At 45.1% G+C, this 11311-nt stretch overlaps 1 protein-coding gene across 15 annotated transcripts in view; it reads right to left on the bottom strand.

The window, feature by feature from the left end:
* Nucleotides 1-2010: 2010 nt before the first annotated feature.
* HMBOX1 (homeobox containing 1) overlaps nucleotides 2011-11311 on the bottom strand; it is a 181704-nt gene continuing 172403 nt past the window's right edge. The window contains exons 8-11 of one of the 15 annotated variants that reach the window (XM_032634092.1): nucleotides 11076-11171; nucleotides 10102-10196; nucleotides 9791-9895; nucleotides 2011-8171 (exon numbers count right to left, since the gene is read on the bottom strand). In XM_032634092.1, coding sequence (XP_032489983.1) covers nucleotides 9800-9895; nucleotides 10102-10196; nucleotides 11076-11171 — 287 coding nt within the window. In that variant the 3' untranslated portion in view covers nucleotides 2011-8171; nucleotides 9791-9799. Of the gene's footprint in view, nucleotides 9896-10101; nucleotides 10197-11075; nucleotides 11172-11311 lie in introns of all 15 variants that reach the window. The other 14 variants (XM_032634086.1, XM_032634094.1, XM_032634087.1 and 11 more) reach the window with 14 other exon arrangements.

The raw sequence follows: 11311 nt of genomic DNA, 5'->3' as shown, positions 1-11311 counted from the left end.
TGTAAGCAGATAATCAGAATGTTCTGCTGGCTGGCTGAATGCATGTCTCACAAATCACAGAATTATACTCATCTAGTCAGTTTTCAGAATCGCTAATCTTAAGACAGATTCTCAATTCTAATGGATATAGTTATCTTTCAGCAGTTGGGAAAATAAGCAAAGGGATGGGATACTGTAGTCTTCGGGGTCATAAATCCACAACCATTCCAGCTGTCAGATGACCAATAGGATCCCATAAAGAAGTCCCAATGACTGCACGTAAGAAGTCCCAATGACTGCACGTCTATCTTGAAAGCAGGTGGCGTGCAGGAGTCGGGGTTAAGTCACTTTTAGATCTTGTAGGAAAAGCAGCACTGAGTAAAAACCCTTTATGGCATTATTTTTCCTGTTCTAGCACAACTACTATACATTTGATTGCAAGTATTTTGAGGGGGAAAAAAAAGAATCTCAAGGCAGAACCTTTATATCCAAATTCTGTGTGTGTGTGTGTGTGTGTGTGTGTGTGTGTGTGTGTGTATTGGGGGCTAAAGGGAGAGAACAGTTAGAAAGCAGCAGCCTACCTCAGCATTTTTATGAAACTGAAGTTTAATGTTTGGGTTAGGATTCCCTCTGGTATGTGGAGAGGGGAGAAGATGGGCGAAAGGGTAAGCAGGAAAGTATGAACAAAAGCAAGAGCTGTATTTTTCTTTAGCGGCTGCCACCTGACCCTGCAGTGTCCAGGCCTGAACAAAGGGCTCAGGGGCCAGGCTCACCAGCACAGCCAGGAACCTCAGGGACTGAAACGGCTTGTGAAGGGCCACTTGGCACTCTGTTGGGTGCTGGTATTTGTGTAGACTCACTCTTGATCATATAACTGAAGTGACGGGAAAAACCGAACAAGGCATATTCTAGAGAAAGGCTAGATAGTGACACAGCAGCTCCCGTCCAGCCTGAGGCCTCAGGGTGAGAACACGGGCTTTGTGGGCAGGCCGTGTATGGTGTCAAGACAACACGGTGCTCCATGGGACAAGGTGGATGGAAAAGAAAAAAAAAGTGGGAGGGAGAGAACATGGATGTGGAAGGGCCAAGGGGGGGGCAAGCCCACTGACACAGCAGAACAATGGGGAAAACTCAGGGTAACCAAAGGCTGCTGACATGAGGAAGCTGGCAACTACCAGAGATGTGAGCAAACCTGGGTGAAATTCACACGTGTCCTCCACCAGTAACCTTAGGACATTGCAAACAACAGTATCCACTTAGGCCGCGTCGTTCTCCACAGACCATACGTTTTAGTTTATTCATCTGTGTTCGTGTCATGTCTTCTGCTCTAGCTCAGGGAAAGCCTATCTAACTCAAGTGTAAGCTCCTGTTTGAAAAACACTTCCTGATGGTGACGGCAATGGAAATATCAAGCGACCAAGGGAAAATGTGAATTCTAGGGAGCTCGTGAAGCAGGAAACATCAGGTAAGGCCCCCACGCGACCCTGGCTGGTTGGCATGTGGGACAGAGTCCTCTGGAGGCCTCATCAGTGGGTGACTCAGTTTGGGATTCTGACTGTAGTTTCTGCCATAGATGGAGCAGGTTGAAACTGGACGTGAGCGACAGGTTTCATGTGACTTAGTCTAATGGGGAGCAGTAATCAAAGGCTTCCATTCTGAAGCTGAAATAACTCCAAATCCTTCTCTTTCACTTAGGAGAGGACGCGAACACTATGTCATTATTTTAGTTTACTGAGTTGCTGTTCCAAATGTTCTTGGGAGCATTAGTGCTAAAAGGGAACAGGGAATGGGAGATCTGCCATTTTCAATCACATAAAGGACGGAAATCCTTTTAATTATGACCATGCCAATCTACATCTTGCTGTTAAAACAGCTAATTACATGTCAGGAGGACACTCAGAACAATTGTCGTTATATTTTTATATATTCATTCTGTGCCACCCCCCTCAATCGCCATGGTTACAATTTGAAAGGATTCAGGCAAACCTTCATTTGCTCACAGCACACCAACGTGAATCTGAGAGTTAATTATGGCTGTATAGAGCCATTTTTATTTAAGAGAGAGAGAGAGAATGAAAATGGAGTCACGGGGGCCGGCGTCCCGAGGTGGTGTGAAGCGCCCGTGGAGCCGTGCACACTCGCCCGCGCCCAGGCCGGCTCACACGCCACTGCCGCCCCCGCACCCACCGGAGGGCACAGCGCTGCCGTCCGGACGGGGGCAAGATGGCTCCCGTAACTGCCCCGGAAAAGGGATGTCAGGAGGGAAGAAGCGCAAAGGCCCCCCGCAGAGGCGTCCTTCCGCTTGTTGTGCGGGAGCTGCGGCTAATGAGAGAACGGGTGTGAGACGTGTGCGGGAAACTGCAGGGTGTAAAAATGCTAGTTAGATTTTGCTTGAATGGAATGAACCAGATTTAGATTTAGTTCTGCTCACTGCCTGGCCCCAGGTGTCACAGGAGGAATGATAAAAATGAAGCCCAGGATAGGCGTACCTGGAATCCCAAGGCGCCTACCACGTCCTCGAGGTCTTTGGGTGACAATGAGAAGGGGATGCAAGATCCCCGCGTGCAGCCAGATTTTCCCTCTCCTCCCTCCCATGTTTATTCCCCTCTTGATTAGAAAAGAAAACCACTGTTACAGGAAACTAGATTTCTCAAGATCGTTAGCTTTCCTTTTGCTGCTCTTTCTCATCCCCACTAAGGAAGAATAATGAAGCTGGTATGGAAACTTCTCAATTTAATAAGCTTCCAGCGATTAGTGAGTCAACCATCGACCCTCTTAGACGGCAAGAGTAGTAGCTTATCACTTTTAGCCTGTGAGAATTAAGAACAGCCTTTTGTATAACCTGTTTGTGAGAGGGGTTTCTGTGACTGGAAATGGACTTATGGGCTTGATGTGTTTAAAAAGCCTTTCCCACCACGTTAGTGCGGCAGTTCTCTTGAGAGCAGTAAGGAAATCTTTCCTCTTAAGTGATTATCATCTTTTGAAAAGAAGACCCTATCATGAAGGCAACCGCAGTACAGAAAAAGAAAGGGCCCCTGCTTTGACAGCACACCACCGTTAGGGCAATCCTTCCAGGATAACCTGGGCATTCACGGTTGCCTCCCGGGGAAAACCTCCCATTCTCATTATGGTGCGATACCTTTAAACTGGGTAATTTAGGTATTACCAGGTAATGGCAACCAGACAATATGGAGATTAAGAAACAGAAGAGGGTTTCCAGGGCATGCAGCTCAGTTTGCCAAATTCAATATGGCTAACAACTGATCCCCCAATCCTGAGTAAACATCCTTGTTATTTAGAGAGCACACAAAAAGGAATGTCTTACGCAGCTCCTAGCCCTGCCCCGCTGCACCCCCCCCACCCCACCCCTGTGCCCCGCAGAGATACCACCAGCGGGAGCTGGTCAATGTGCCCAACGTTCACTTGGGAAATCTTGACAAACAAACGCGGCTCAGTAAAGCTATAATGGATTTGGCTGGTCTCAACGCAGCCCCAGTGAATACAGTAGTAAAACATTACTAATAATCACAACAACAAAATGACCAGCTCCATCACCACTCTGACACAAGACTTAAATCACACACAGTGATTAACACAGAAAAGCAGCGCCAGAGGGTCAGGACTGTCGAATGTAGAGCGCTGCTGCACACAGGTCATCAATAAGCAGAAAAATTATTGCCTAAGAATCTGTTGAGACTCATTGGGGAAAAAAATACTCTGATGGTTCTCTGAACAACAACAAAAAGAGACAAACAGCAATTTTAAAAGGCAGAGCCACGAGTTAAATGGGAAGACTGCTTCTACCCAAAGCCTTCTTAAGACCAAAGAGAGAGAAGGACTTGACGTTCACATTTTAAGGATGGGGGTGGGGTATCATTTGTGAAAAAGGGATTATTTCCACTCTTGTGGGCAGAGAGAGTAGCTGGTCAGCGGAATATGTAGCTGGTCAAAAAGCTGGCCTGCAAGACAGGAAGGGGTGTTTGTGTGAAGAGATGGACCACACCCACCTAACTCTGCCTGCTGCAGAGGATAAAAAGATTCCAGCAAGGAGTCAGCTCAAGATGAGACCTTGGTTTGGAGCCCAGAGGAAAAGAGAAGAGGAGTTGTTCACAGACAGAGAGGATGTGACAGTAGATTCCTGATGAAATGAAAGTCTGTTTACTTACACTTGGTGCCTGATGGTTGAAATCCAAGAGGGAAGTGTGTAAAGACAGAGACCAAACAGGGAGAACGAAAGCAGCTGTATCACTAGCTCTTCACGAGTTGTCCCTTTTGAGGTAAAGGTGCTGTTCGTCAGCAACTACTGCCATGGTAAACCTACAGGACGCGGGGGCTGGGTCTGCATCCTCCCATACTGAGGGGCTACTCCCGCCCTCACGTCCTTTTAGGTGATCCCCACGCCTGAGCTGAAAGGGGTCTTCCTGTTCGAGGATCTCTCTTTCTGTGAAGGACTACGAGACGTGGGGGAGAGCCCACCCACCGAACGACAACATGTGGGAACTCTACAGACTGCAGGTGGGAGGAGGCCACCCAAAGTACTGAGACTTGAAGAAAACTGCCTTAAGGGGTGCTCCGGCCTTACAGGCTTTGCTGGAACAAACCACAATGTCTGTTTGGTACTGACGGGTCCTGGAAGGTCGCAGATCAGAGTGTACCGCGTAGCCCTCCCTGGCCTTCACCTGCTGTTACGATTCTCAAGAGATGGGCAGAAATGGCATCAGGATGGTCCATCTTTAAAGGGTCCCTTTGTAAGGCTGTGTTTTAAGAAGGCTAGGAAATTTACCCATGTGACCATAGTATAATTCAATGAAAGTGTCTTAAAAGAATAACAGACAAGTTACCTGAACTGCTTGCAAGGTTTCCCCACCTGACACGTTTAGTCTTCCTCACCTGGGAAGGAGCAGCCCCTGAAAGAGTCCTCGGGGGCCTGAAAAAAGTACAGCAGGAAGTGAGAAAAGAGGACAGAAAAACCGAAAAGCACACAATGGGATGTTTTAAGAGCCTGGCTATTTTCCCTTCAGTAAGAGAGCAGTTTAGGGTTTCTATTTTCATACTACCTCTTAAGCCTGAAAAAGCTTAAGAAAAAAATTTACTCCCCAAAGATATTACAAATTAGACAGTGGCAACTCCATATGCCACTTGTAAGAACTAAGGTAGCCCGGAGAAGACAGCAGAGTTAAACCTGATGACAAACAAAACACCAATGGTAGATTTAAATCGAGGCCCCAAAGAACTAAATTTTCACTTCTGGAGAAAAAGCAAAAGTTGTATGTAAGGCAGTAGATGTTAGAGCAGACTGGCAGTCTTCTTTAATCAAAGAACTCCGCGTGCAGGGCTCCTTCCTCCAGTTCCTACTGAACCCAAGGCAATGCTGCCCCGCACTGGCAGACACATTCTTTCACTTTTCCCAGATTTCCAGGTAAGCACCTGGTACTGCCTTCATGGATACTCTCCTTTACTCTTTGAAGCTTTCTTTCCTTCCTTAAAAGTCTTAAATCAATGAAACCTTTTAGCTCTTCTCTGGCAATCACCCTGTTTCTTTAGAAACTGCAGCTGCCTTTATAGTTTGAGTCTATTTCTTTAAAAGGACCAGCAAGAACAAATGATACTAGCAATCCCATCTTAAAGAAGCTATCAATTATAATAATCTCCTTGTCAGTATATTTTTCTCTCTCCTTTTCTTTCTGATTCAACTGAAAATAAGCAGACAAAATTCCACCGAAATGGAAAGATATGTTGTATTTTTTCTAAATAATATCAAAGGAAAGAAAGATAACAGTCTTCTAACAGAAATAAAAAGTCAAACACACCGAGAAAGAAAATGAGTGAGGGGGATCGATCATTCCTGAGAATAACAAATGCTACTCTTGAATTCGTTGGTTCAAGTAATATAGTTAAACAGAAAAGGCTACTCCATTTTACTTCAATTCTTGGAAGCTGGAAAAAAATATATACATTTTCCCCCTGAAATCCAAGGACAAGAGCAGGCCCAGGCCCTGCCTGTAGCTCTATAAAGTCACAGACCCACAGAAGGCGGCACCTTCATGCCTCTCAAAGCCTTCCTCACACTGACATAAGCAGGATGAACAGACAGTGGAGGTGATCTCACCAGCGTGTGCCTTAGGTGGAGTGAGACCAGCTAGAAGCTGGCGGATGTTCAAACTCACTGCTGAGGAAAGGAGAAATGAAGGCGGCCAGTCATTCTCTCTCTCAGTGGTTTTAAGTTGAAAACATCTGGTGGGGGAGGAAGGGTGAAGAGGTAAGGAAATGGCACCCTCCTTCAATTTTAGAATCACTTTCAGGCAATGGATAAACACATGACGCCCTGCTTAACAGCCAGGCCCATATTCCCCTTTAAACGAGGCTTCGTTGTCTGTAGGAAGGAGAGAGGGAACGAGGCAGGAAATAGAGAGCAGCTGTGCCTCTTTCAGACGCACCCTCCGCTGCTACACTGAAGGCTGTCTCCTCTTACCCACAGTGACAGTGTGTCCTTTAATCGGGATGCCAAGAGATTTTCATACAAGGCCAGCAGATGTAATTTTCTTGGACGCATGAATAGTTCATCATTTTGCTACTGGACGACAAGGTGATCACAGGGTGACTTTATAACTCAAGTTCACTGTTTGGTATTTTGAGTTCTCAAAATGAAAAAAAGATTTATCAAATATAAATATCTTTAAAAAGTAACAAAAGTGCTACATATGTGATCAAGGAAAAAAATTCCATTAGTTACTGCCGCTTAAAGTAGATTAAACTTTACAAATATTACCGCATCCATTATCAATATGGCTTCCAATTATTAAATAAATTGCCTGTAGCAATATAGCTTTCCACACCTCCACAAGGACAGAGTAAAGAGAACACCAAAGCAGTCACATCCTGTTGTATCTCGCAGACCCACCGCATAAGTGGCAAACGTCCCCTGCTTCTTTTCTGCTCCTAGTTAGGAAAGTATTTGCGTTTGTGAGAGTCAGTCAGCATAATCCCGCTATAAAGTCCTCTATCAACCTCTCATGTTGAGGGGGGCTTCAGTTAATGGATACAAAGACTGGAAGTTCATTCACTTACTTTTGACCTTAGCTCCATCCTCGAAATGCCTTTTTTTGGTAGCAGGGAAAGGGGACACAGACAAGAGGCAAAGCAGCTTCCATGACGACCTCCAGCACCTTTCCAGGCCGGCATGTACCTGTGCCATGTACTGTATAGTGGTTCTGAGAACTGGACCTAACATCCATTAGACCTTCAGCTCATGTTTTTTCCCAGTGCTCTCGAGCTGGGCTTTGTTTTTTTTAAATGACTTTTGTTTTTTGTCATTTTTCTGTTTGTTTGTTTGTTTTAATCATGGTCCCAAAGGCAGAGGCAGTATTTTATCTACTTAAGTCACACAGCTTGTGAGAGGAAAGGATGTCTGTGTCAGGCATGTTAACATCAACCAAAATCTGAGATCGAGTGTTTCCACTGACATTCTTAGCACAGCACCCAAAGAAGTATAATCTAGCCACAGTGTGACTATTATGAGGCACGGCTTATTGCAGCTGGAAATCAGTTCTTCCCACACTGAGGTGGGGGTTCTAGTGTCCCTTTTACTCTGTGGGTACTCCCCAAATGGCGTCTGTCCATCCTGGGCCACACTACCTCAGCTTGCATCCTACCAGTCTTGGGGAAGGAAAAGGGGTACAGACTAGTGTTACAGGAATCTAAAGGTACCCAATACACACAGCCTAATATTTGAGAACTGAGGGCTATCTAAATACCTGGAAGCACTTTCTTGGAATGCTAAGACAGAGCAGCAAGATTTTCTAGCCTCGGGGTCTGGGAGAGGGAAGGTTGGTTGGTTGGTTGGTTGGTTGGTTATTATGTACTGGGAATTAATACTGAGAGTATATGCAAAGGCTGAGGGCACCATGCCATCTTCACAGAACAAGACCCTAACGGCTAACTGACATACAAGAAACTGCAAGTTATACTGTAAGGACACATGTTAAGGACCGAGGAAAGTCTGCTAAGGTGCTACGTCTAAACTAAGTTAACTTCTCGTGTCCAATCCTCCCTCATCAGTCGTCATCCAGGGCCTCTGTCTTGATTTCGTTGGCTCCTTGTCGGGCCAATGCCAAGATAGTGTGGTTGACTGCTGCCATTTCCACAGCTAATGAGATGGGGTCTTGGTGGTCACTATGGCTAGTGCTGTCGTCCTAGATGTGCAGAGATAAGAAACAAATGTTATTAGTGCACTGGTAAAATTCTCTAGCTCACAGAAAGGCATGCTGCGGGCAAGGGGAGGCAGAACATTCGTGGGAGAAAACAAGAGTTGTGGGGGCGTCATGATAGAATAGAGGTGAAATGTATTTAAGTAGACACTGAATGGATATAGGTCCAGAGACTTCTGGTTGGCATTTTTATGATTCAACAAATAAAAAGCACTAAAATGTTTTTTTCTTGCTGAGAATTTTTTCCTTCTATCAGAAAGATTGCTGGGGATGATGATCAAACCTGGACCATTCCAAGTTTGCAACAAATACAGCACTAGTTACTGAAGGCCAAACTAGTGAGCTTAAATTCTGGATTGGTGCTCTTACAAACAGATTATCAGAATTCATAGTATCTCTCTACTCAACTGAGAAAACTAGGCAAAAGTACAGACACCAACACCTTTCAGATAAAAATGCATTTTTATAAAAAACAAACCAACCCCCCCCCGCCAAACCCCAAACTCTCAATTACAACAGGACAAAAGTGTAACTGCTGGAAATGGCTTCGTGAGAAAATGTCGCCTGGCACTCTCCCACTGTAAGGGAGCCGGGCAAGGGAAGTGCAGGTGTCTTACTTGGAGGGAGTGTGAAGCTCGCCCTCCGCAACGCAGATGTGTTAAACAATACAGCTGTGGCGGAAGCTGGCACTGCAGGATGTTCGTCAGGCGCTGAAGATGGTGTTTCACACAAGGGGTAAGTTTCTCACCTGTCACATCTTCAGGGGAACTCTGCATCGAAAAGCTTTGGAAAAGGGTGAGTCCCTTTGGGCGAAAAATAGCATGGCATGTGTTGCCCTTAGGGCATCTGGGAGAAAAAGTGGAAGTGATCCACCTACACTGGTAGACTAAAAACTAACAGGAATGTTTCCACTTAGACTCACAGAACATTCTCTTGAGTGAAACATCGAGCGCTGATTTGGAGTCCTCAGAGGGAAATTCTGGGCTCATTCGCGCAGGCTGGCCTTTAGTTTAAGTAGGGATCAGCATGGAACTGCTGGTACCCTGGCAGTGTCTATGCTCAAGCCGGTAAACAGGGGCTGCAAAGCGGTCGGCAGAAGGCCACAGTGGACTCTATTAAAAGAGCTGGCCGAGGGGCAAGGTAAAGGTGTACATCAAATAGGAAGGAGCAGATGTTTTCCTGCTGGGGCCTAGAAGAAGAGACCGTACGTTCTCTTCATATTCCAAATGGAATGAGTTTAAAATCCTATAAAAAATGTAATGAACTCTGTCAACGGATATGTGGGGGGAAAATTCCCACATTCTTAGTTACTGAATTATACCATCCAGTGGCTACAATTAAATATATTTTCCCCCTAAGCAGTGAAGAGTAAGTCAGGGTGAGGTGGGCAGACATGCATTTATGAGAGGGTGTGTGTGTCCATGTGCCAGAGACTCTGGAGGAACCACTATCTCGGCACGAGGGTTCCCACGGCAACGGGGCCAAAGTGGGTGGGCCCTTCTACTGTGTGCTGGTCCGAACGTGTCCAGGCAGGGTCACAGCTGCCCGCAGCCCCTAGTGTCTCTCGGACAGTGAGTGTGTGTGTGGTGGACGGTGGAACTTGCTTGTTTGGATCAGATCCTCCTCTCTTCTTCTACCTTCTCTGCTTCTCTGCCTCCCTCTGAACTTCTTCCCTCCTCCTCCTCCCCATTGCGTACTTGCCAAGTATCCTGTTATATGACAATAAATCCATGTGGGTGAATAACGATTTCTCACAAATTCACTTTCAAATTACACGAAAATCTAACTAGACACAGGAGCCGAGTGGAGGGACATTCGCTTGCCTCCCCTCCCCCACCCCATACAAAACACACCCACGGAATTGTCACACAGTCCCACCCACCCTGTATCCAGCAGCCTCCCCTCCGCTGCTCACCTGCTCTGAGTAGTCATTTCCGTCGACGTCATCACTGTTGGAATGGCCTCCGGGACTCTGTACATCTATCCCATGACTCTCCAGGATTGCTGCTTCTTCGAAAAAAGCAAATAGATCCCTAAATTATCTGTTACATCACCATCGTTGTCTAAACACTGAATTTGTATTGAGGAAATTAGAATGTAATTAAACAAAAACCTAGACTCCTCTCTATGTTTTGTTTGTTTCTTTTAAATTGCAGACAGATGGAACTCGGCGGCACAGAGGTCAGGGGAGGAACACGTTTCCCATTCTGGAGCCCCTGCTGCTATGCGTGTACATTTGAGTGGCTGACTGTTAGGTGCTTCATAAATACTTACCAACTAATTAAACAGCTCTCCTGTCTTGGGGTTCTATAAAGCACTTGAGAATTGTAACGATGAAGGGGAAGGAAGTACGTTTATAAATGAAACACAATTTTAGAAGCTCAAAACCACCCCTCCACCCCAATCTCATCAATTCATGTTTCTTAAATGCTCTCTCTTTAAAAAAAAAAAAATATATCTCGCCTTTTACTAGGTTCCTTGTATATTAAGACTCTTTTATTCCAATTTTATTAATCACGTTTCTTAACATCTAGGTCATATAGCTCAGTAATAACGAAGACGCTAAGGGTATCACACTCCCTCTCTCAAGCCCTTACAAGTATCTTTAATATGCACCCCAGGAGTAACTGATCAGAGACATTCTAGATTCTAGCATATTGAGAACAATGAGTTTCAGAAATAATGCCATTCTTATTACAATACAAATAGTGTAATTAATATTAACTTTGCATTATTAAAACTACAATGAAGAAAAACCTAAGGGCAAGTCTCATTAGGCTTAAGAGGTAGGATCATTTAGACCTGCAGTTCTAAACGGAAGTCACTCTTAAAATAAACGCAACGTCCATAATTGCCTCAAAAGAGACAGCAGCCCCTCTGATACATTACCGATATTGGCTCTCCTCTTGATCTCCTTCCGTCTGTTAGCAAACCAATTATATACTTTCAGGGAGGTAACTCGTTCCAGATCTGACAGTTTTTTGCCTGTGAATGCATGCAACAAAATTCAGATAATCTATATCTGAGACTAGTTTTAAGGGTTACTACTTTTCTTTTTAAAAATGTTCTTTTGATTGCATTTCTTGCCAGAATAACAGATACAGAAGTAATATTTTTTAGCATGA

The sequence above is a fragment of the Phocoena sinus genome, chromosome 6, assembly GCF_008692025.1.
Source record: "Phocoena sinus isolate mPhoSin1 chromosome 6, mPhoSin1.pri, whole genome shotgun sequence".
NCBI lineage: Eukaryota > Metazoa > Chordata > Mammalia > Artiodactyla > Phocoenidae > Phocoena > Phocoena sinus.
Note: the sequence above shows the minus strand (reverse complement) of the source record. Positions and strands in the feature narration are given on the sequence as shown.